The following is a 25432-nucleotide window of genomic DNA, read 5'->3' as shown; positions in this document are numbered from 1 at the left end:
CGCAACTTGTTGGTGGAGTCTGCGTTGAGCCAACTCGAGCCAAATGAGGAGTTGGTTGAGAGGGGAAAAGGAAACGCAATGAAAATCGCGAGTTGCGGAGCAGTCTTTCGATGTCAAGCTGCCTATCTCTGAGTCAAAGCTCCGTCCGCCTGAACTCTTCAACAACCTGCTCTTGGCTTTCCGGTCCAGAAAGCTGCCGAGACTCAGCATGACGACTGACACGTGCGAAACCAGGCACAAGTCGAACCAAGGTTAAAGCTCCCAAAGGCCAGTCAGGAGAAGTGATTTCATCGAACGAACAAATCAAGCCAAGAGATGAGGTCTTCCCTCGCCGCCGATGATGTAACGAACTGCCGCACGGTGATTCCGGGACAGGGATCAGCTTAGCGGGCCATGTCCCGTCTTGGCGGCGATCGACTCCAGACTCCTGGGTACCCTGCCAAGCACGATGCAAGAGCCGAGAAGCAGATGAGGCCTCCTGTTCATGTCTATGCCACTGCTGGAGATGAACCGGTTTTTCCGTAAATGTAATCCTACCCGCCGGCTCTTATCACGATGTTCCATTCCGCTGTGCCGCGGCAGCATACACGAACTTAGACCAGGCAAAGATGCTCTAGCACCAGAAGGATGATGATGTGGTTTGTCTCAAATGCCAAAGGAAGCTCAAGGCCAAGGTACAAGGGCGTGTCATCTATTCCGAGACTCTGTCGACTTCGACTGACGGAATTTGGACTTTCAATGTTGTGATGTTCTCCTACTTAGACTGGACTGTGAATCCATTCCAACTCGAGAGCCTTAGGCGTTATTGAGCTTGATAATGCCAAAAGTGAAGCCTCGTACACCATTGCTGACCCAGCATGGCTCCCCATCGAAGAGGCTGTCGCTTTTGACTTCTTCTTCCACGGCCAAACCACTGATTTAGTTAGTCGAACGCTCGTCCCACGTTAGCAGGGAATGGCGAAATCTTGACTTGCCGTTCAAGTGCCCATCTACGGGTGGTCCCGTCTTGGCCACCGCTCCCATCTTCGGGACTGTACTTAGCAGCTACAGGCGGGGTGACCCATCTGCCGTTTCTATAAAAGAATGGGGTCGTCAGGCTACCCTCCATGACAGATCCGTCTTTCGAGTTGACGAGGAGGGTTTCCTTGCGATCTACCGGACTAATGCTCGCACGACTTCGGGCATTATCGTACATAGCTCGCTCCGTGGTCTTGTAATGCGTATATTCGGATTGCGAGGTCTTTGCGTCATCAATCACTACTGTCATGGGGTTATCCCCCGAAGGATACCCCGCCTCTTTTGATTTGCCTGGTGAGGGGAGTCGTTCTGGAAAGAGGTTTTCAAGTGGCACCGCTGGGATCTGTGATGCCTCGCAGCTGAGATGTCCTTCCGAGCTCAGCAAGACCTTGACTCTCAGCGGTTTCTCTCTCCCATGCTGGGTCAAGAAAGTCTCAATCGCCTCAGTCAGTCTTTGGAGGCCGTCCGATCCCGAGATGGCCTCGACGGCAGAGGTCCATTTCCAATGGGTAGCAGCCCGCAGCATCCGATCCCGGTGCAGGTCTAGCATGTAGAAAGGTGAGGTCATTTTGGCGTTCCATCCTGCATTGGCTAGGCGCCGTTTGGGTACGCCTATTAAGCCAGGGTCGTATCGAAGGGACGTGAATAGCTGGAAGTTGGCCATCGTGCTGGGCCCGTTATAGCAATTTCGGTGTTTGTTGCAGAAGGACCAGTGGTCAAAGTTGACGATGGAACGCGTCTCTAGCAGTCGAAGCGGAGGAAGTTATCCTCTGAAGTTTACAGGAAGTTGAATGACGTCTTTCGGAGAGCTGAAAAGAAGCGCAAAAGTGTCGGCTTTTGAGTTCCAGAGAGCACGGTTGAGAAACTGCAAGTACCACCTTGGTTGGAGAATGGTTCCCGGGGTCGTAGTGGGAGATAATTGCGGCGCAGTGATCTCCCGCGCATTTACGTAAGCAAACCAAGCCCAGTTCCTTGCCAGCAAGTCCAGCCATCAACCAGCACCGCAAATTTGAACAACTCAGCCCTTTAGAATCAAAGTTGCGTCAGAAATGGAGGCTAACAACTTCGGCCCGGACTGACTAGTTTGTTTTGTCATAAGCAAGAGGCGATCCGAGGCATTGGCAGCGAAGTACAAGATTGTTATCGAACCGGATACAAGCTAGGGTGATCAAGTGGTTCTGAATTTGTAGGAAATGAACATTTAAAGGAACTCAAGTTTCGTCCGTATCATCACCTGAGCTCACCACGGGCTCAATATCAAGTTCTTGATCTGCTATGGCAAAGGAGAGGCCTACAGTGATACTGAAACACTGTCCAGGAAGTGGGCTGAGTTCCACCGTGGCCCCGTTAGCCTTCGTCGTAGTCGAGGATCCATTTGTTCGTTGTTCTCATCAGTCACCCAAAGCATTCTGGGAACAACCGCCCATCTTAAAGGGGCACCGGCCAAAAGCCGCAAATTACCCTTCTCTCACAATACGAGGTACTAGGAGAATGCCAGAATGGCCATACCTGAGAATACGGGAGAACGAGACGAGAATATTATCGACCCCGTCAAGAGCTGCGAGGGAGGATTTGCAGGGCGACAAATGGATTCATGCAAGAGATGGACGTTTCTCTTAATCTCTCTAGCAGAGACTTCTAATGGTTGTCTGTTGGGGAGTATTTGCTCCAGAATTATCACAATGCGATGGAAATGCGTACACCCTCGCATGCCGCCCTTGAACCAGATGGCGGATGGTGCAGCAGTAAGGCTCACATGATATAATTTCCTCCACACATGAAGATAATTCACATGCCGACCCCGAATTCGATGGCAGAGAATCCAGCATTAATGCCCACAGGTCCTAACTTCATCCACTGTGAGGAGAGAATCCCGCATGGGTCCAAGGCGGCAACGACTTTGCTGTAGGACGTTCCTTTGATACCACGCTCAACTCGTTGGGCCCGTTCTCGAGAAATGGCTAACTAAACATCGAAGCTTTCAACAGGTACCTCAGTGCTTTAGCTGTTCTATTTCCTCTCTTTCTTTGCCCTGTAAGCGGTCATTCACAGAACTGCGAGTCCGATGTCGGGAGTAGACTTCTAATAGATACTCCATGGACTGTCTTTGGCGGCACCCATACCTGCCTCACAGTAGAACATGGCTCCTGTACGACGTCGCAGCGGCCTGTGACTAGTTGAACATCACAGGTCGCAGACATTACGGGCTCGGTGAGTATCACGCCGCTGTTGGCACCAAAAGGATGCGAACAACTTGATCACGGACAGATTTGCCTGAGTCGATGACCGCCCATTTCCAGTGGTATTCAGGCGTCTTCGGCACTGTCTGAACTTGTTGGACCTTGCTCTTCCATGAGTTGAAAGCTTCGCTGAGTGGGTGCATCCTGTGCAAGTTATCGGCATCTATGGTCAACCCAGCAAACTCGGCGACACGGGGTTACAACACAACCACGGGCAACTTTGATGACTATTAACCACGCCCTAATGAACCTCGCCGGCAGCCTAAAATACCGCCTGGATCTGCCTTTTAGCGCTGTAAACAAGGCTCAGAGTTGTTATACATCACTAATTATAACAATGGCGCAACATTGAGTACCAGTACGACCGATATCGATCCTTCGTCTGGCAACATGAAATTAGTCCCGGAAAGTGTGGTAAGTTCATCATGTTCATTGGATCTATGCAGTCGATTGAACAGTTCAATTAAAGTGGCTTTAGCCTGTGATGATAACATAACCTATTGTTGAAGCAGACTGATGGACCGCCATGCCTGCTTGATACTAGATTCTCAGAGTTCGGCGAGAATATAGCTCTCCGCGAGCTGCTAGGTCGGAGACATTGACACTATTCTTATGGCCGTCATCTTTTTTGAGCTCTAGGTCATCGCTGTCGAGAGCTGGGGCTCCAGCGAAGACTTCGGAATGGTATTCGTCTTATGATCGGCAATGGCGAAAGTTTACCCGCAAAGATGATCCTTGTGTGCCTGTGAGGGCAATTTATAACCCTGATTCGCCTTCACTTCTACGACTAGTTACAGCTGATTGTCCACAGTCAAACGGAGAGCGCAACTGCCGGACATTTGGCATCTGTCTTCTTACTTATGGTGAGTTACTTTGACCTTTCAAAAAGACAAACAGGCCGTGAATCAACTCAACTCACAATTGCCAGTGTGCAACATCTTTTCGACCCTCGTGATCACTTGAGTGGCACCAATCTGATGCCGGACCTCAAAAGAAATATGGCCTCACCAGGATTTGACTCAAACAGTGATAAGTCTGGGCTGATATCATCTTCATTGTATTCTTCCCACCATACCCTATGTTAAATCATAAGCAACGATTTCTCGAGCTGGATTAGACCTTGTTTGGTAGAATTTGCTATTTGCGTACGGATTTTTATCAAGACAAGGAGAGAGTACGACTAACAATGTAAAAGGTGGTACGGCACTTGACTCTTGGTGTTGCCTGTATTCAACTGCGGCCGAGAAGAGGAAAAAAGACAGATGATCAGCCATAGAGGATATGGTATAATATGGCAGACAATGCGGTTTTACTGGTTTGAAATAGTGAGCGGACCCAGTCACCATGCTTGGCCAAACAAACACACGCCATGCCAACAGTGACATATTTTAAGACGCACTAGAAAGGAGTGCGGTGGGACATATTGACTCATTGTAAAACCGCTTTGGTTCCATGAGACTGTAAAAGTCGATGGAGAACAGACCAAAGAGAATGATATGGAGGGAACCCAGTGAGTTTATCTCTCTCTACTTATCCGTACTGCAGGTGGTATTCGTGCAGTCCTGAGTCCAGGCGGTGACGACGTTTTATCTTGTCAAGGTACTCAGGTACCTCCCCTGTTTGCTTGCATGCTGCTCTGGCTCTGGCTGACCAACGAACCCTTGCCTTAAGGACAACCGTGACCCTCTTTGGTTACGTAGTGTGCAGATTTATAGGCGGTCCTCCCTTGCGCCCCCACTCTTAATCGCCTGAGGCCAAGCTGATTTGATGAATGACAGCACCAAGCAGAGGCAATTGCCCGGAAAAACTCCTCACGAGCTTCCCCGTCGCGCAATAATTTTTCGAGAACGGTTACTGAACGGAAGCTCCTAGCCCAGCGCAAGTGCAACAGCAACAGCAACAGCAACAACACCTGCAGCTCCTGCACCCTCTACATCATCGACCACGCTGGTCAGCCCATTAATTACATTCCTTTCGACCTCGCGGCTTTTCCTCCTAAACCACCCCTGATACGTTTCTTCACTTTTCTTCCCAATTGCTCTGGCCCATCGCCACAATGTCGAATCCCCTGCCGTCCGTGCCTCCCATGGCTAGTCCTCCGACTGTCATTCCCGTGGATTCGTCTTCTGGCCTCTGGGATCGCATCACCTCTTGGGCTTCGGACAACAAGGCCATTGTCTACACTGCTGCTGGTGTCGCCGTCGTCGCTACTGGTGCCGGTGTTATCTACTTCCTCAACAGCGATTCTGTACGTCATGCTTTCCATCTTATCCTCGCAAACCTCGTCATCATGCGATCCGATTTTTTCACCCGTTGCTACCGAGATCTTGGCGTCCTCTGCTGGCGCCAGATCGTTCGTCATAACTATTGAAGCTAACACAAGGGCGACTGAAGAAGACGGACTCGACACCAAAGCTCAGCAAGAAGGAGCGTAGGAAAAGAAAGGAAGCCGAGCGGAAAGCTGCAGCAGATGCCGAAAAGCAGCCCACACCTGCGGAGGCCGCAGCCCCTGCGCCGTCCCAAGTAGCCAGCGTCGAATCCGCCGACGAGCTTCCCGAGATCACCGAGACGACTGTTGCGACCTTCACCATCGAGGAGCGCGAAAAATACGCCGCCAAGCTTAAGGACGTCGGAAACCAAGCGTACGGTGGTAAGGACTACAACAAGGCCATCGACCTTTACTCGAAGGCTATTCTTTGCAAGGCCAACCCCATCTTTTACTCCAACCGCGCCGCCTGCTACAATGCCCTGGGCAACTGGGACAAGGTCGTTGAAGACACGACTGCCGCCATCAACCTTGACCCCGAATACGTCAAGGCTCTGAACCGCCGTGCTAATGCCTACGAGCACCTGAAGATGTACGGCGAGGCTCTTCTCGACTTCACTGCTTCTTGCATCATCGATAGCTTCAAGAATGAGAGCAGCGCTCAATCAGTCGAGCGCCTACTTAAGAAGTTTGCCGAGCAGAAGGCTCAGGAGATGATGGCCAGCCGACCCAACAAGCTCCCTAGTCACACTTTCGTGGGCAACTACCTCCAGAGCTTCCGCGTCAAGCCTCGTCCGGCTGGTCTTGAAGACTCTGTGGTGTTGTCCGAGGAGACCGGCAAGGGACAGCTCCAAATCGGCCTGAGCGCTCTGGAGAAGAAGACGGGCGAGGGCTACGAGGAGGCCAGAGCGGCCTTTGAGAAGGCACTGGAATTGGGTGATCTGGGCGACTTCGAGGCCCTGGCTTACAACTTGCGCGGTACTTTTAGCTGCCTGCTCGGAAAGCACGACGATGCCATGGTCGACCTGACAAAGAGCATCGAGTTGGACCCTTCCATGACCCAGAGCTACATCAAGCGCGCCAGCATGAACCTTGAGCTCGGCGCACCGGAGAAGGCTGCTGACGACTTTGAGAAAGCCATGGAGCAGAATACCGAAGACCCCGATATTTACTACCACCGCGCTCAGCTCCACTTCATCAAGGGCGAGTTCTCCGATGCCGCCAAGGACTACCAGAAGTCGATCGACCTGGACCGCGACTTCATCTTCTCCCACATCCAGCTTGGAGTGACCCAGTACAAGATGGGGTCCATCGCATCATCCATGTCGACCTTCCGGCGCTGCATCAAGAACTTCAAGGAGGTTCCTGATGTCTACAACTACTACGGCGAGCTGCTCCTGGACCAGGGCAACTTCCAGGAGGCGATTGAGAAGTTCGATAGCGCCATTGAAATGGAGTCGAAGACGAAGCCCATGGCGATGAACGTGCTTCCGCTCATCAACAAGGCTCTCACCCTCTTCCAATGGAAGCAGGACTTTGGAGAAGCCGAGAAGCTCTGCCAGAAGGCGCTAATCAGTAAGTTTATAGACAATTACCTAACAACGGAATGTGTTTGCTGACCCTTGATAGTCGACCCCGAATGTGATATTGCTGTCGCGACAATGGCCCAGCTTCTTTTGCAGCAGGGCAAGGTTACCGAGGCGCTCAAGTACTTTGAGCGCGCTGCAGAGCTTGCCCGCACCGAGGGCGAGATTGTCAATGCTCTCTCCTATGCCGAGGCTACGCGCACGCAGCTCCAGGTCCAGGAGAAGTACCCCAAGCTGGCGGCAAAGCTCCAGGGCATCGGCCCGGGTGGCATGCCCCGGTAAAGGATTGATATTATCCAGGACATGAAACGTGTAAAACCTACCTGTCGGCGTCGTGTAAGAAGAGAATAGCAGATCCCTTAGCATACGGGGGAGCGGACGGCCAAGACAAAAGGGGCTCTTGGTTGGTGATAGGGGAAAATATCAAGGCGGGCAAGTCGCTCGTCTCGTTTGTATGGTGTTTTTTTTTGTTGGCCCGTGAGGGAAGCTTTGGGAAAGGAGCACGAAATTCAAGGCTACGTACGTACGGCTGGGGAGGCAATGGTTGAAACCCTTACGTTGTACATAATCCGACTTCCCTCACTCTACGTACATTGGTGAGAGCATTGTAGAACTAGTCCACTGTCTATCATCTGTAACCCTCTCTGTTCCGCGACCCATGCGTGTCTCAATCCACTTTTGTCTATACATCCGCCTGTGATTCTTTGCAGAACATGTTCGAAGCAGAGAATGGCTTATAATTCGTGGAGGTCCGTCCGTACGCACAATCACGATATAGCTGTGAACAACTGCTTGTCAGGCCAAGAAAACAGCTCCAGCCCGTGCATGTGCATTTGGTGGGAGTGTGCAGGCTCCTTGCATTCAAGTAGAGAGTCGTGATCTGGACCACCCAAAGCGTCCATATAACAAAACTACAACACAAGAATAGAACATCACAACAACCTCGATTAGCACACAAGGCAAAACAAAAGTTAATGGACGATCTGGGAATCGAACCCAGGACCTACCGCATGCTAAGCGGTCATTATACCACTAAACCAATCGCCCAAGTGGAATGATCTAGCCCGGACTTGAACCGGAGACCTTCAGTGTGCCAGACGAGAGAGGCGAGGCTCTCAAGGGACTGTTAGACTGACGTGATAACCAACTACACCACCAGACCATGTTTGTTGGACTCGGAGGAACGAAAGGGTGACTAGGTACGTTTGGGAACGGCAGGTTGCGGACGCTTGGGCTGGGTCAGGCCTACGGCGTGGGCGTTGCTGTGGAATGTGCAAAGTGGATGCCTGTGGTCAAGTGGCATCGTGAGTGCAAATTTCGTTACTTAGTAAGACGGGGGGAGGAGGGGGGGGGGCGGGGACCCTCACGAACGACAGGGGTGCGCCGTGTTGATGGAAAAATCCGACAGGCCTGGACCGGCCGGGTTCTCGCGTGGCTGCCATGGCTTGCACGGCTTGAAAGCGATGAGATGCTGTTAGGCAGACCGGGTGGGCCGGAGTAGACGCGGTTGCAGACTTTGGGGAACGACACACCAAAGGTCATAGGACATTGGCAGGACTACCTGCTCATTACCTTAGGACGGGCAGATGTCATGGGGTGAGGTAGGTTCATAACTGTTCGCTATTGTGCGATACGTACAAGAGGAGAAAAATGGTGGCCTCACTTCTCCCCCGTTCACTCACTACGTCCAAAGGACTGCAGAGCTACGGGGGAAAGAGATGCAAAATAAATACAGAAAAAATAGTCCACTCCGTAACCCCCAACCCGTCCGATCGTATGAAGAGTATGCGTGCGTACAATAAATCAATCGTTGGTGGGGAATCAAGAGCCCGCCGTGTCCTATACGCGGCAGCTGGAAAAGAAAATCGTGGCTTCGTCGGAAAAGAGCTGGGTTTTTTTTTTTGGGCAAGAGGCAGTGCGCGCGCTTGCTTCGCCGTCTTTGCATGTTGCCCCCCATTAGTACCGTCCATTCGTCCGAGCCATGGTCATGAAATCTAAACAATCGTAGTGCTGCTCTTTTAAAAGTGCTGTCCCATTCCATCATACGGGGAGGCGCCGCGTTTTCTCCCCTTCCAATTACCTGCTCCGAATCGTCGTAGTGTATTTCCGCACACGGTTGTCCAATTGCTTAATTACCCGTCGAAACTGGGAAGATTATCTCGGGCAGGTGCTTTATGACCTCGATGGCCTCAAACTTGGTGTTGGAGCTGGAGAGGTTTACTTCTTAGTGAGGGCGACGCCCAATCCCACACCGAGTGCGATGGCGAGGATGATGAGTACGACAACGAGGAAGCACCACCACTTGAGCTTTCTGCGTCTGCGAGCGTGCTGATTGGCCACCTTGACCTCTTCGTTACCCTTTTGGATGTTCTCGACGGTTTGTTGGGCGTTTTGCTCGGCGGCTTCGACGACGGGCTCCTGTTGCTCGACCAGAGTGGCCATTTCCTGGAAGAGTTGTGCCAATTCGATAATGGTCTGTTCAATGCGCTGCAACTCGTTGTGGCGGGCTCTGACGTTGCCCAAAATAGAGTTGGCTTGGCCTGTCCGGTTGGATTTGAGCTGGTCACGCCGTTAGTATACGGTGCCGGCGGGCCGAGAGAACTGGCAACAAAAACCATGCTAAAACATACCGCTGTTTGGAATACACCTTCGTCGCCCCAGTCCAACTGTGTTGCCTGCTCGACCTCATCTTCCGTCGCTTCCGGGTTCACGATACGGTACTGGCGGGCAATCTGGTCACGGTACCGCTTCTGGTAATCACGTTCGATTTGCTGGTACTTTTCGAGTTCCGACTTGAACGTGTTCTTCAAGGAGTTGAGCTGGGCGGTCTTTGTTGCGCGCGATACGTCCTGCGTCTTGGCCAGATCTCTCTCGAGGGCCTTGATGCCATCCTTGACAGCGGTGTTGCGGAGTTGCGTCGCGGAGACGGCCTGCTCCAGTTGGTAGCTGGCGCTGCCGTCGGGAGAGCCGAGCGAGCGCTGGTGAAGCTGGGCAATGCCCTCGACGTCGGAAGTCAGGCCCTGGATCTCTGAGCGCAGGTACTGAACTCGCTGGAGGAATTCCTGTTGGCTCAGAATGGTGGGAGCGGGTTGCTCGGGGTACTTGTCCGCCTCTCCGTACGGCTGCATTTCGTATTGACCTTGGCCATATTGAGGCTATTGTAAAGGCAGTTAGCAATATGGTATTGACAAGACATGCGCGGGCGGCATTGGAGGGCGACAGACCTGCTGGTTGTCATAGCCGTATCCGCCCTCGGCCTGGGGGCCCTGGGCGTAGGGATTTTGGTTATACTGCTGGTACGACATGTCTGACTATAAGCAGCAGTCGATGTCGATGGCACACAGCGCGATTCGAATTGCGTAATTCAACGACCGAAAGGAATTGACGTTGAGAGTCCGACGGCGAATATGGGGTGATTGAGTCGGCGCTCTCGTGCGTTTGTTGTGGTGGTGCAAGGTGAGGACCTTTCGGCTGATGTTTGGTTGTTAAATGACGTTGGACGTCCGGCCGCTGACAGGAACTGGGAAGTGCTGGAGAGGCGCTGAAATGACAGTGAGGACGGACCCAATCAGGCACTGGGACCTGTCAGAGCGGATACCCCGGGCTGTGTCTATGGTTGGATGGAGTCGCTCGTGAACGGGGCGAAAGTGGGCAGGATTGGCCGATCTGCTTTCGGGGGTCCCTTTTTTTTTTTTGGTCCCTTCTTCTTAAAACTTGACGAAAAAGAAACAAACAAACAAGCTTTACGAAGGAAATTCCTTTGGTTTTTAAAATGAAGGCAGAGACTTTCGCGCCTGTCCACCAAACTTTTCAGACCTTAGTAAGAGTCGGACTCAGTACCTCGTGCCTCGAGTCCCAAGACGTCGGCCGGGAACACAGAGACTGGATGAAGCGAACACTAGGTCAGTGACATCAGAACCTGTTGCGCCGACTGGCGGGGCGAAGCTTATTATACTCGGGAAGCATGCTCTTCTCTGTGGCAACTTGCGGCAAGGTAGGAACGGACGGACGGTCTCACACACCACCCCCCAGCAAGTCCTTGGGTCGTTTCCTCACTCCTCACTCCTCACTCCTCACTCACGCTCACGCGCGCACATGGACCTGAGTGACTGCGCTCTTTTGGGTGCTCTTTTCTGCATCTGCCCACCGCCGTCCGACGGGCCTTTGGTGCTGGTGGGAGGCTGGAGCTGCCCCTCGTTCGCTCCGGGGGTCCGACAAGGCCTGTCCGTTTTTTTTTTCCATTCCCGTCCTTTCCTGTTCTCGTTTGGTGAGGAGTGCCCAGCCACCCGGCTACGGAAAAGGTGACGATTGACAGCTGAGAATCGCAATGGAACGAGCATGGGCATATGCGCTGCTGAGTGGCGGGCGGATGTTAATCGTGTCTAAGCACCAAAAATAGACCTTAAGAATACGGACTGCGGCTACAGACTGCTTGGGATTTGAGGTTTCCAATGACCGACCAATCGACTCGCGGCCATCGCGTATAGAAAGAACCCTTCTCTCAGACGCAACGCCGAGAAAGCGACAGGCAGACACTCCAGGTCCGCATGCTTCGGCTCAGGTCGCTGACCATGCCGGTCCCTAGCCCGGATAATCGTCACCATTGTGTGGCTGTACGGACACTCACATTTGATGTCCTAAGCCTCCACTCCCTCCTCGTCTTCCTACGGATTAGAACTTAAGCAGACATTCTCAGGGCAGTGCTCATTGCTGTACCGCCGCTATACCCACTTCGCCTCTCTCGTACCCCTGCCCTCCAAACAATCTACGGCGATGAAAGGAGGGAACACTGTGAGAATCTACAGAGCGGCGGCCACTGGTTAGTGAGGGCGCCGACCTGTGTGCTCTCTCCGTACTTTTCGACCTGTACCCATGTTGCGCATTTGTCCCTGGCGGGTCTTCCTTGGACACTGAATTCTGTAAATCGCTGGCGCCATCTGTTTCTCCCGTCCAATGTTCAACCGTCGTCCATAGAGCTCTTGGCATGGTCACCGCCATGGACTGCTACTGCTGGCTGCCCATTGGCTCGTAGTAGCTGTCGCAAAGAAGCTGCCGTCTCGAGGCATCACCTGCTCCTCGGGGAATGGAGCCACAACCATTGAGCCGCGGCCAATTTAGAGGTGGTTTTAAACTCAATTAGTGATCATGAGCGCGCGGACCCCGAAAGGGGGGGGCGGGCGACTGGGTGACTGTTCCTGTTAGAGGCATTGAAAGCGGAACTTGAGCAAATCAACAATTGCAGTCTCCGTTTTCCAACTCGCACAATCGAGTAATACCCACGGCAATCAGGTAAACGTAGTCATTGTTGATCAACGCTGTGATTCGTTTCATTGTCTTTAGTCATCTCCCCGCTTGAAGCTTCGACAAGCGCTTATTCCCCCCTCCTCCAATTTCACCACCTTACTTTTATAAGCCGCCCACAACTCTTGAGCGTTCTAATCTGGATATCTTCTAATCCAACACCAATTTTGTCACCGAATTCACGCGGCTCCACGAAAGCCACCGGTAGGGCTCTCTTCTCTTCGAATTTGTCGAGGGCGCTTGAGCGGCGCTGGGTATAATGACCTCATCGAAAACCGAGTCCTTGTCAGCCCCCAAAATCTTCTTCATGAAATTTCGGTTGACAACTCCTTTGCGTGGTTGCTGCTATTCGCACACGCAAACGGGCCGATTTCCTGAGCGCCGACCGTATTATGCGTGCCCCATGATTTTTCTCACAGCAGCAACGCCTTGAGTCTTCGGCAACTCCTGCGATAAGGCTTCTATCCTGTGGTCTTTCTTCATAGATATTCCTTCTTTCTACCAGTACGAGTGTACTGTGTAAGATGCCATTCAGTGTCGCCGTCCTTATTTTCCAAAGTGCCACCACGGATCTCGAACGGACGCATTGTCATCCGAGGTCCGACCTCAGCAAGCTCGACAGAATCGTATGAAGTCCGTACAAAGACGTGACTATCAGGGTGTTAGCAAGGATCTAGTGGGGGGTTGAGCCAAGAATGAGCTTACTGTCTCACTTCTATGGAATCCTCTGGAAGTCTGTTAATGATCATTCTGGATGAAAGGTCAGGCTTTAGCGGAGTACATACCATTGTTCACAAATGTCACTACTCTTGATCCTATCTTGGCCTTGGTGGTAATTGGATCGCGAGGAGGGAAAAGATGCTTCAGGATCTTTACGATCCGCTGGCCAAGCCGACTAGAATGGTTGTTTGCGGTTAGTGATCGTCGACCAACTTCTGAAGAAGATATGGGTGGCTGACATACCTCTTGAACCCCTCAAAAATCAGATGGGGGTACGCCTCTGAGACGGAACCTCTGATGCTCCCAGGGATATCGTGCCGCAACACAACGTTGTGTAGAGAGAACGAAGCCGTAGGTCCGTGAGGAAGGTGAGAAATACTTGAGACGAGAAACGTCAGCATGCGGTTCAACGTGGATTCAAGAGACAGTAACGTACGTCATGGCAGTTGGTACACCTCGATGTTCGTGAAGGAGTACGATGTCTGAGAGACCATTTGATTTGCTAGACTGCACAAGATCGGGGAGAATCAGGTTTCCACGATTAAGCCTAACGGATGTCGGCAATAGCAATCTGATTTCCTTGGAAAATGCCGACAGGCGCGAGGACGGTTCTCTTGAAGTCGAGACAAGAATTCGAGGTTCGGAAATCCCCGAAAGCTGAGAGTACTCGTCGTCAAGGTCCATCTCCTCCTCCACGCTACGATCGGGTCGCGATTCGTCATACTGGTAGTCTTTCCGCAGCGCCTTGTTCTTTGCGATTTCTGGGTCGATAGGCTTGCCAGAAGCAAGGGCAGATCGCAGCTGGGCGCGTTTCTCGGTCGTCTCTGCCTCTTTCAGTATAAGGGCCTTGCGATAGAGGTAGTCGCGCCGTTGTCGAGCCTGTTTCCGAATCATGCTGGGCAATTGCGTCGAGCAACGTTGATTTGGGATGGTCGGTTGTTCCTTATTACTGGAGTTTGGCGATTCCTTCCCCCCAGGTAGACAGGCTGATAGAAAAAAACCTTATCAGGTGGCAGGTATCCACTTTCAAGCACTCCAGTATGCCGATCACGTGGCGATAAGCTACATCCCACCAAAACACCACCCTTTCGCCGCTGCTCTGTCGGGCTTTGGATCTTTTTGATACAGCTGGGTGCTTGGATTCACCAACGAAAAGGCACACAACCGCTCACGACAGGTTCTTACCCCGTTGGTGTACCTTTGAGGTTTCCGCACGAATCCCCCAACCTCACACACCGATATGATGTGACCTTCCCCATCCCCGATCCACCTCGAATCCCCCTTCCGTACGACCTGAGCCTACTGAGGCTCTGCGACGCCGAACCATTCGAGAACCATTAAGAAGCTGAAGTAAGTTGCGCTTCCCCATGGCACCCGAATAGATTTCTCTGACACTGCCACAAGCGCATATACCGAAATTTCTACATTCATATCGTTTGCGACAGCCGACTAATCCTTTCTCAAGGTAGATCAGCAGAGAGAAGCAGAAATCCGGAACATCGCGAATATGGAAAGCGCCTTCAAAAATCTCGGGAACCACCTGGTTTCCGACAGCGCTGCTGCAATAAAGGCAGGCGACGATGTCTTGACCGGTATCGATGCCGACGAGAGCCTCCTCTACGGCAAATTCGGCGGCCGCGACGGTCGCCGCCGGGCCGACGATGACGACAACCAAACCGAGCTATACGATGACGATGATGTCGACAGCCTGACCAGCATGCCTGTTGGGGCTATGAAGGATCTCAATATCGGAAGACCCAAGGAGGAAGATAGGAAGCTTCCCCCTCACGCTTGCGCGTATGTCTTGCTTCCGAACTTCCTACCTTCCTTTCAAAGCTGACACTGGCTCAGGTATTGTGGAATTCATTCCCCTAGCTCCGTTGTCAAGTGCCTTGGCTGCAACAAGTGGTTTTGCAGTGCCCGTGGAAATGCAACCTCCAGCCACATCGTGTCCCATCTCGTCCGGGCGAGACACAAGGAAGTCCAGCTTCATCCGGAGTCCACCTTGGGTGATACTGTGCTGGAGTGCTACAACTGCGGAACCAAGAACGTTTTTCTCCTGGGATTCATCCCTGCCAAGTCAGACACCGTTGTTGTGCTTCTTTGTCGTCAGCCTTGTGCTGCGAATACCTCTTCCAAGGACATGAGCTGGGATACCTCTCGATGGCAGCCCCTCATTGAGGAAAGAGCCTTCCTGACCTGGCTTGTTGCGACACCATCCGATGCCGAGCAACTCCGCGCTAGACATCTCACCCCGCCCATGATCGCTAAGCTGGAGGAGATGTGGAAGGAAAATGCGACTGCAACGGTTGCCGACCTTGAGAAGGCTGCTAGCATCGACGACGACCCTCATCCTGTCCTGCTCAAGTACGATGACCCCTACCACTACCAGAACATTTTCGGCCCGCTTGTCAAGATGGAATCCGACTACGACAAGAAGCTCAAGGAAGCGCAGTCTGAGGATGGACTTACGGTTCGCTGGGATTACGGTCTCAACAACAAGCACCTGGTCAGCTTTGAACTGCACAAGATAGAGTCGGGTGATGTTAAACTGGCCGTGGGCGACGAAATGCGACTGCGGTACAAGGGCGAGCTCCGCCCAGCCTGGGAGGGAGTCGGCTATGTCATCAAGATCCCCAACAACCAGTCTGACGAAGTCACTCTCGAGCTGCGTAAGGCCGGCAACGAGAAGACCGTCCCGACCGAGTGCACCCACAACTTCTCCGCAGACTATGTCTGGAAGGCTACTTCGTACGATCGCATGCAGTATGCTATGAAGACTTTCGCCGTGGACGACATGAGTGTCTCGGGCTACATCTTCCACAAGCTCCTGGGCCACGACGTCGCCGTCGCGCCGATGAAGACGACTATGCCTAAGAAGTATAGTGTCCCCGGCCTCCCCGACCTCAACACCAGCCAGATCGCCGCCATTAAGGCTGTGCTGTCGACCCCGCTCAGCTTGATCCAGGGACCACCGGGCACTGGCAAAACTGTTACTTCGGCGACCATCATCTACCACCTGTGCAAGATGAACAACGGACAGGTCCTTGTGTGCGCGCCCTCCAACGTTGCCGTCGACCAGCTCTGTGAGCGTATCCACCGTACCGGTCTCAAGGTCGTTCGCCTTACGGCCAAGTCCCGCGAGGATGTTGAGTCATCCGTGAGCTTCCTTGCTCTTCATGAGCAGGTTCGCATGAATGACAGCAACGGTGAGCTTGTTAAGCTGGCGCAGCTCAAGACCGAGCTCGGCGAACTTTCTAGCCAGGACGAGAAGAAGTTCAAGCAGCTCACCAAGGCGGCCGAGAGAGACATTCTACACAATGCTGACGTCGTCTGCTGCACTTGCGTCGGTGCCGGTGATCCCCGCCTGTCAAAGATGAAGTTCCGCAACGTTCTCATCGACGAGTCGACTCAATCGGCTGAGCCCGAGTGTATGATTCCTCTCGTTCTCGGATGCAAGCAGGTTGTCCTGGTCGGTGATCACAAGCAGTTGGGCCCTGTCATCATGAACAAGAAGGCTGCAAAGGCTGGTCTCAACCAGTCCCTGTTTGAACGTCTCGTCAACTTGCGCTTGGTTCCCATCCGCCTCAACATCCAGTATCGCATGCACCCCTGCTTGTCTGAGTTCCCTTCCAACATGTTCTATGATGGATCTCTCCAGAACGGTGTGACTGTCAAGGATCGTGTTCGACGCGATGTCGACTTCCCTTGGCCTGTCGTGGATATGCCGATGATGTTCTGGTCCAATCTCGGCAATGAGGAAATTTCGGCATCCGGAACGTCCTACCTCAACCGCACCGAAGCCTCCAACGTGGAGAAGGTAGTCACCCGCTTCTTCAAGGCCGGAGTCAAGCCTTTGGACATTGGTGTCATCACTCCGTACGAAGGTCAACGAAGCTACATTGTTAGCACCATGCAGAACACCGGCACCTTCAAGAAGGAGAGCTACAAGGAGGTCGAGGTTGCCTCAGTCGACGCCTTCCAGGGCCGTGAGAAGGACTTTATTGTTCTGTCCTGCGTTCGATCCAACGACAACCAGGGTATTGGTTTCCTTTCGGACCCCCGCCGTCTGAACGTCGCCTTGACCCGTGCCAAGTATGGTCTTGTCATCATCGGTAACCCCAAGGTCCTTTCCAAGCATGAGTTGTGGCACCACCTCCTTGTCCACTTCAAGGACCGCAAGTGTTTGGTTGAGGGTCCTTTGACCAACTTGCAAACCTCGCTGCTACAGTTTGGAAAGCCCAAGACAGCATATCGCCAGAAGATGAGCCAGCCCCCTCAATTCAACACCAGCGGCGGATTTCCCAATGGCGGCGGCAACCGCTTTAACGGTGCTGGATCTACGCGCGATTTTGACTCGGGGTCTATGATGTCTTACATTCCCGACGACGTCTCCTCGATCCACAGCTCTCTAGGCGGTGCTGGCCTGAACACCACTTACCCTCCCATATTTTCGAGCTTCACCCCTGATCAGTGGCCTGGCCTCCCCGGAGTGCCCGGATCCAGCCGCTCCGGCGTCAAGAGAGGAGGTCGCGCCACCGAGAGCGTTGCGGGCGAGAGTGTCGCAAATTCCGAGTACACGGATGCCAGCGCCAGCGTCATTGGTGCCAAGGGTGTCGGACAGGGCGGTGTCAGCCTCGGCGCCGGTCTCCAGGACGCCATCCACGGCATGCGCCCTGCGTCCTACAGCCACAGCGACCGCTTGAAGCATTATGTTGAGAGCGGTGGTCGCATGGGAGCCGGCAATGGCTTCGGCCGTCGCTACGACGACGATGAAAAGAGCGTCAGTACCGCCTTCCACAGCCAAATTGGTGGCGGCTTCGACTGAGTGCCGAGATGGATTGGGACAGGGACTTGCTTTACCAAACCAAGGGTTATTCATACCTCATCCTCCGAAGGCTTAAGCCCTCGCCGCACCATGCTCGGTGCTGTACCGAGGAACAGGCAGCACGCCTGAGCCTAGAGGCGTCTCAGAATACCGGCACCGGTCATCGAGAATCACTCTACGCGGCCGACCATTCGGCTTCCAACGACGACGACGTGCCGCAGGCGGGTCATGGCCCGGCCAGCGAGAGCTGCAACCGACGGAGGGGGTCGCACGCGCGCCCTCAACGGCCCGTACTTTGCAGATTGCCAATCAGAGAGATGTCGAGTGTTAGCAAGGGGAGGAGATCTGGCGGGATAAGAGATCATGCTCGGGCGGAGGACACGGATCTGCGTCTGAGGAGGCAACTCAAAATACGGTCGAGCACGCGTAGAAGCGACAAGTCTTCTATGGCACACTGCATTTACTTCGAGGAAGCCCACGACAGATGTTATGCAGTTCTGTGCTGCACGCTTTCCCAGAAAGCCGCACTACGAGATCCAGCTTAGAGTTTAGCTTCTTAGTCTAATCACCGTCTTTATTTGCACCTTGTCCACTGCCCCAGATTGCGCCAATCATCGTGAGACCACTTTCCCACAGTATCCTGATCCACAGGCCTGGCCGGACAAATGAATTTATCAATGTGGCACACGCGGACCCTGTGTTTTCAAGTGTGGGATAATGTAGACTCCGAACTACCTCAAGTGCCTTGCTTGCTTGTTCGGATTCCATCATTGCAAGGTTCGTATCCTCTTTTTTCCTTGCTGAGGGCGTAGCATCGGCCAATCCACTGATAGACAGGGGCCGGGCCCAGGTACCCCGTAAACTTTTGAAATAGATTGTCAGCGACGGGGGGGCACCCATGTCCGGGCGCGGGAGCCTCACCCAATCTGACAATGACAAACTGATCAGTAACCCCCCTGACGCAGATGCTCGTTGCGAGACCGGGCCATCTGAAGGGAGGTCCACTTTGACGATCCATCCGATTCTTGGCGTCGCAAAACGTTCGGCGAGCGGTTACGAATTTCGACTTGCATCAATCAGCCAGCAGCCACCGGGCGGCAATGTTCGGGGGAAAAGGGTGAACGCCAAGATGGGAAAGGTGGAATTGGCTTCTTGGCATTTGGTTTGGACGTACACCACACGCGTGCGCATCAATCCCTTGCCGTCTTTTGGCGCGGGAAAGGCGCGGGAAAGCAAAACCCGTTGTTTCCTCAACCCCCTTTTGACCGCCTAGGATGTTTGTTCACTGGCTTTGGGAAGAAGTTCTGGCGCTTCGGCTTCTTCCTTCCAACCTTCTTCCAATGCCAAGTTTCGTCCCTTGACCCAAAAAGGTTGGTACTTGGACCTCGCTTTTAATCGGAGCGTTGGTTTTTCCCCGACGGAGTTGATCCTCTTTGCTGGGTGAATTGACGGATTTCTCCCTCGACACCGGGGTCTTTTCCCCCTCGTCTCGACGGGGAAACGACATGAGCAACGAGGTGCGCCGAGAAATGCTGCCGCTGCTGCCTCTCTCACCTTACCTCGAGTCGCCAACATGATCACCATACGACGCCGCCGCCCCGCGAGGCCTTTAATTTATCTGGGCATCGCCCTTACACTGCTGTTTTTCTGGCATACCGGTCTTCCCGCCGGCTGGGCCGCCGGCACCATCAGCTACAACGGCATCCGCTACCGCAAGTCCAGCTACGACTGGGCGGGCCTAAAACTCGAATATCCGCTCGAGAAGCCACTGCGTACGCCTCCGAGAGGCACACCCGTCGAACTACCAAAAGTTCAGTACGATTTCGGCGGCAGCGAGAAGCGAAGGGGGAACAAGGCGATCAAGAAACTTTCTCACGACGAGAACGGCGACAGCGATCGGGAGAAGCAGAGCGAGTCGAGACGGGCCGCGGTGGTCCACGCTTTCCGGCGCAGCTGGGCGAGCTACAAGGAGAATGCGTGGACGTGGGACGAGCTGACTCCCGTATCGGGCCATGGCAGAACCACGTTTGGCGGCTGGTCGGCCAGTCTGGTCGATGGCCTCGACACCCTGTGGATCATGGGAATGCACGACGAATTCCGCCGGGCCGTCCGCACCGTTGCGCTGATTGACTGGTCCAATACTACGGAGACGGCCGCCAACATGTTTGAGACGACGATTCGCCACCTGGGTGGTCTCATCAGCGCTTATGACTTGAGCGGCGAGCCGGCTTTGCTAGCCAAGGCCGTTGAGCTGGGTGACATGTTGTATGTGGGCTTTGATACCCCGAATCGCATGCCGCCTTTCTGGTTCAAATTCTCCGACGCCAAGTACGGCACGCAAAAGGTGGGCGAGCGCGAGTCCTCGGCTGCGGGGTGCTCGCTCTCCCTGGAGTTTACCCGCCTGTCCCAGCTGACGGGCGATGCGAAATACTACGACGCCACGGAGCGAGTGAAGGAGTTCCTCGTCATGACGCAGAAGCGAAGCAAGCTGCCCGGCATGTGGCCAATGTACATGAACTACCGCGACGAAACGGTGGAAGACGGTTCCTTTACAATCGGCGCCCAGGCTGACTCCCTCTACGAGTATCTGCCAAAGATGCATGCCCTGCTTGGCGGTCTCGACAGCGAGTACGGGAAGCTCACAGTCGACTCTTTTGATATCATTGGCAAACACATCCTCTTCAGGCCCATCCTTCCTAATAATACAGACATCCTCATCCCGGGCAACGCCTTTGCCCACGGCGACAACGTCGAACTGACGCCCGAGGCGCAGCACCTGGGCTGCTTCGCCGGCGGCATGTACGGCCTCGCCGGCAAGCTCCTGGGCCGGGACTCGTATGTCACCATCGGCGAGAAGATCTCCCGCGGCTGTGCCTGGGCGTACGAGGTCTTCCCGACGGGTATCATGCCCGAGATTATGACCTTTTACCCTTGCAACGAGCCGGACCACGGCCCCTGCGAGTGGGACCAGAAGTCGCACGGCAGCAAGAGCGACGTTCCCGGCGGCGTGAAACAGGTCCGCGACGGCCGGTACATGCTCCGCCCGGAGGCCATTGAGAGCATCTTTTACATGTACCGCATCACTGGCGACGACGAGTGGCGCGAAGTTGCTTGGACAATGTTCCAGAGCATCCGGCGCGCGACTGAGACGCCGCTGGCGTATTCGGCCATTGCCGACGTGAATGTCCAACCCGCGCAGACGACCAAGACGGACTCGATGGAGAGCTTTTGGTTCGCTGAGACGCTCAAGTATTTTTACCTCATCTTCTCGCCGCCCGACGTTATCAATCTCGATGAGTGGGTGCTCAACACCGAGGCGCACCCCTTTAAGCGGCCCAGGAAGACGGACCGCTTCGAGACGGATGCGGAGTCTCGGGGCCATTTAAAGTAGACATGCAGGCGGAGTACAAGAAAGGTCATTACGAATGGGTGGTTGGAATGCATAGGACCGCGGGGGAACAGGTGCATTTTAGATTAGGTCTTGCATGGGGGACATCTCATCTGTTCTCTAGTATAGACAAAAAAGGTGGTGCGCAGGTTGCATGCGATCGACTTTTTAGAAGCTAGGAAACGTTACAGTGTTAGTTCATGGGCTTTGCCCTCTGGTTCAATACCGACCGTTCGGCCAACGCTGCGACTCCTTTCTTCCTCGGCGGTGCCATGCTATGTCAAGTGTCGTGTCGCGTTGACATGATGGCTCGTCTCGTTGCGCATTGGAAAGATGATGGGCAGATGTGACCGTCTGTCTTCTGAGATGTTTGCCCTTTGGACAGTTGGCTCGACTAAGTGGCGAGGCAATGGACATATTCCACAGCAGACGAAGAAGTAGACGTTATTTCAAAATAAAAGTACAACGCCAACCATTGATGACTTTTTCTACAACTACCTGTCCCATAGCGAAACAGAATGCGCTCAGAGCCTAAAAAGGTATCGCTCAAATACATAATCCACAACAGCTGTCTCAATACATCAACAAGTGACAGAATCGAAAAGGCAAAGGGAAGCTGTCACCGCAGACGCAGCCTCGGGCACGTGTGCGTACCATCAAGCAGAGTGCTCGACAAGTTGTGCCCATCTCGGCTGCCTCGTTCTTCATCGTCGCTACTACCTATTTACTACGCAAGTTGGGGCATGAACAAAGAGATGTCGTTGAGGAACGCCCACCGACGGGGGCTCTCAACCCTCTTGGGGAAGCTAGAAGCTTTTCCCATCATTGTTCAGCCTGGACTTGGACTCTGCCCAAGCCTTCACCGTCCATCACCCTATTCGAGGAGTTTCTCTTCTCTTTTCCTAAAAGGGCATTCCCAAGTCCTGCCAGCGGTGTGGCTGTATAGCGACTTGACGTAGGATTGCCTGCACCTCAATTGAGTTTTACAGAAGGCATAGAAACATACCACTCGTGGGAACCATGACGGCAACCGCGCAGTCGCCTCAAGTCGTGGGCCCATCGCATCCTCCACAGTCGGCACAAATCTGCTCTTGTCCTTCAGCTGCTTGAAAAAGCAAGCAAAACTTCGCTAGCATTCGGCCTCTAAGGCTTCAACCCCCGGATTCACAGCGGCTGCTGCGGACTTGCAGAATATTCTCAGCCGCAAGAACCAGTCCGCAAGTCATGCGGCGAACAGGAAGTCCAGCGAGTATTGAGCAGCATTTTGAAACATGGCTTGCAAAGAAGAAAGGAAAGCAGGCCTGCCGGATCTCAGCTTGGCGGTTGAAAAAGACCAAGAGTGGTTATTGGATCTTCAGAGTCCCGACTCGGGCAGCTAACGAGCGGAGAGGGGGATTGAATAAGGCGTTTCCACAAGCAAAGGAAAAGCAAACGGTGACAGCAAGGGTCTCGTTCGAATTCGTCCTGTCGTTTCATCCATCCTTGCCAGATTACCGTTGATGACCCCACAGCAGCACGGGATTGCCCAGGGTCCTTATCGTGAAGCCGCTGTACAGAGCTTTCTTTTCCGCTCACCGACGAACGGTTAGAAGACGAAATGATCACGAGGATTGAATCCGTTTTCGCCGATCGGCCCGCCTAGGAAAGACGATTTACTTTTCCTCACGTCCCGCACTTTGCTGTAAAAACTTTGCCTATTTCGCAATACAAGGCAGGAAAAGGAAAATCACCAAACTCCTGGTGATGGATACTCTCAAGTGCATGGGATAGTGTAGTGATCGTCTGTGCGATGGCCGCGGGTCCTAACCGGATATATGTCTCCTATCTTCTCTTTTTGCGAAAGAAAACAGGGCGCTAGTGGTCAAGGTGATCAGCAAACGCCGTTTCTGGATCTCGAGGCAGTAAGAGACCGATATAATGATCCACCATCTCCGGAAGGTGGAGTTAGGGCCCGAGTGTTCACCTTGCAGGAACGAGTGCCGGGCTGCTGTGTCCATCCGTAGTCACGGGGCATATATCGTGAGTTTGTATCTGGCGGCGGGTCTTTGTGCAACCATCGGTACCGAGCGGCCGCACAGAGCCACCCTCCCCAGCAGCGTAGTTTTTAGGAAACGATCTTTAGGTATAACGGTAGATGGAAGAAATATCCGTCACAGTTGGACAGATAAAAAGAGCGATTTTTGTGACCGATTCTGGCGCAAGGCCAATGGGTCAGGAGACTGACTCGGCAAGGTGAATATTGCGTAAATAATTCCCGTGTCTGAGATTTATCGTCGTACTGTGCCGCTTTGTGCTGCGTTACAGCTTACTTTATTCATCGGAGGATTTTCGTTTGAAAATATGTAGTCGATATTGGTTCTCCAGGTCCCGCTTGATGATACATGGGTGGACATTGATTGCGACTGCGTTGCGTACCCCGTCATATGCCGGTGTTACAATCTGGCGCCCGCGCGTGAATGAACAATTTGGGGGACCATGTGGGGTTCCAGTTCGCTTATGTTTGACTAGCAGAACTGAATCCTTCGTATCGTTGCACTTGACTTGTTGCTGATCAGTCTAGGCTTGAAGAAGCGTGGGCCGTTGTTCTGGCCATCTACTGTGCTGGGGGGATGATGCGTTGACGAGAGACGAGTGAGGAAAACGAGATGGACCGCGGAGGACGTTGTCCAAAATGAGAAGTTGAGACCGGTTACCAACGAGGCTACGTGGATGGGCGTGACGGACTGATGATGCCTACCGCGAGTACATGTAGAGAAGCGTCGTGATAGCTTTGTTCTGGACCAACGTGCCTTGCGCTACTTCCGCGCTTAGGATGGTAGAAACATAAACGGACGCAGGTACCGAGCGCCCCGTGCCCCCGTCCCTCATCCGGACATGTCTGTTTAGTCGATGACTCGAGTTCGTTCGAGGCTCCCTTGGGGGCCGGTTGATGGGCGATGGGTGCCGAGGGAATGGATCAGTGCACAAGGCCGCCGCAGCTTGCATCCTTGCGCTGCATGGCGTGGGCCAGCGGGCTGGGTTTCTTTTGTCTTAGCCTCAAGGTAGTAAGCTCCCCAGGCGGCGGTTGGAGTGTTTTAGGTGCTGGCTGGATCAGCGCCAAAATGGATCTTGGTAATGGTTCCTGGCGGCGAGCCGAGAAGAGCAAACATTGCTGAGCGATGCTTACGGGCCGAGCTGGGATGAGGTAGCTTGGCGTCGTTCCGTTGCCAGGTAGGCGGCCGACTACTACGTAACGTACCTCTCCAGCCCATCTTTCGTCATGGCTAGGCTGGGGTTAAGGAGGAAATGCTCCTGCAGCATTTGCTGTCGGTGTTGCTGCTGCGCTGTCCTGTAGGTATTTTCAAAGCTAGGGGAAGGAAGATCGAGGGGAGGAATGAGAATGAATACTTGGAAAAGAACCGACAAAGTTTTCGTGATGAGTGTTGCTTTGTCGACAGCTCAGATGGAGCGAGGAAGGGTTGGATAGAATAAGCCAACGGGGCTCGGCCATCGCATCCAGAGCACTGAAAGTCGTCGTGTTGTGGGGTGCGGGGTGGGCGGGATGGATGGATGAACCAGACAGAGGGGTCTTTGGGCATGGCAGACGGTAGGTAGACAGGCTGATGGGATGGGATGGGATCAAATGGAAGGAGGCCGGGAAGTGTCATTGGGATGAAAGCAGGAACAAAGTGGTGTCGCTCCTGTGTCTGCCCATCATCGGGCTGACAATGGGACGAAGTCAAGGCCGCGAGATGAGACACGCATAATATATATACTTTACCTAGCTACCTCAAGTACCTACCCACCTTACGAATACTTTGCCTTAGTTAGGTAGGTATCCGTCCGGATGGGATGGATAGATACTTGGTAGGCACGAGGCATTTGTAGAAATCCGGGGTTTTAGTTCGTCCCATTGATTATGCTCCACCGAGCAAAAATAACACACCCATTCGTAGACAGACCACGTTCCAGAAGATTCAAGTCGAGGCTCATTTGTTGGTGGCCGGTTCCTTTCCGCCATGGTAAGGATGAAGTCAATGCCACCAAGGCTTCAATCGCTGATTGCCTTTAATTGGCAACTTGGACCGGTTCCAGTCCCGTGGCCAT

General features: G+C 53.4%; 6 protein-coding genes across 6 annotated transcripts; 3 read left to right on the top strand and 3 right to left on the bottom strand.

The window, feature by feature from the left end:
• Positions 1-795: 795 nt before the first annotated feature.
• CORC01_05561 (aminodeoxychorismate lyase) lies at positions 796-1681 on the bottom strand (the record flags this gene model as incomplete). The annotated part of the gene is made up of 2 exons (XM_022617204.1): positions 796-913; positions 1038-1681. 2 exons carry the CDS (start codon positions 1679-1681, stop codon positions 796-798), a joined length of 762 nt encoding a protein of 253 aa, XP_022476218.1.
• Positions 1682-5313: 3632 nt separating this feature from the next.
• On the top strand, positions 5314-7391 carry CORC01_05560 (mitochondrial import receptor subunit tom-70; the record flags this gene model as incomplete). Its single annotated transcript, XM_022617203.1, has 3 exons — positions 5314-5505; positions 5652-7098; positions 7153-7391. The coding sequence occupies 3 exons, from the start codon at positions 5314-5316 to the stop codon at positions 7389-7391; spliced, it is 1878 nt and encodes a 625-aa protein (XP_022476217.1).
• Positions 7392-9326: 1935 nt separating this feature from the next.
• On the bottom strand, positions 9327-10414 carry CORC01_05559 (SNARE domain-containing protein; the record flags this gene model as incomplete). Its single annotated transcript, XM_022617202.1, has 3 exons — positions 9327-9668; positions 9740-10264; positions 10334-10414. The coding sequence occupies 3 exons, from the start codon at positions 10412-10414 to the stop codon at positions 9327-9329; spliced, it is 948 nt and encodes a 315-aa protein (XP_022476216.1).
• Positions 10415-12889: 2475 nt separating this feature from the next.
• Positions 12890-14024, bottom strand: CORC01_05558 (brix domain-containing protein; the record flags this gene model as incomplete). The annotated part of the gene is made up of 5 exons (XM_022617201.1): positions 12890-13061; positions 13116-13137; positions 13196-13305; positions 13374-13508; positions 13567-14024. 5 exons carry the CDS (start codon positions 14022-14024, stop codon positions 12890-12892), a joined length of 897 nt encoding a protein of 298 aa, XP_022476215.1.
• A 613-nt stretch (positions 14025-14637) lies between these two features.
• CORC01_05557 (RNA helicase) lies at positions 14638-17958 on the top strand (the record flags this gene model as incomplete). Its single annotated transcript, XM_022617200.1, has 2 exons — positions 14638-14927; positions 14982-17958. 2 exons carry the CDS (start codon positions 14638-14640, stop codon positions 17956-17958), a joined length of 3267 nt encoding a protein of 1088 aa, XP_022476214.1.
• A 1573-nt stretch (positions 17959-19531) lies between these two features.
• On the top strand, positions 19532-21349 carry CORC01_05556 (glycosyl hydrolase family 47; the record flags this gene model as incomplete). The annotated part of the gene is made up of 1 exon (XM_022617199.1): positions 19532-21349. The coding sequence occupies one exon, from the start codon at positions 19532-19534 to the stop codon at positions 21347-21349; it is 1818 nt and encodes a 605-aa protein (XP_022476213.1).
• Between the last annotated feature and the right edge of the window lie 4083 nt (positions 21350-25432).

Source organism: Colletotrichum orchidophilum, assembly GCF_001831195.1.
Source record: "Colletotrichum orchidophilum strain IMI 309357 chromosome Unknown Scaffold_39.1, whole genome shotgun sequence".
NCBI classification, from domain to species: domain Eukaryota; kingdom Fungi; phylum Ascomycota; class Sordariomycetes; order Glomerellales; family Glomerellaceae; genus Colletotrichum; species Colletotrichum orchidophilum.
Note: the sequence above shows the minus strand (reverse complement) of the source record. Positions and strands in the feature narration are given on the sequence as shown.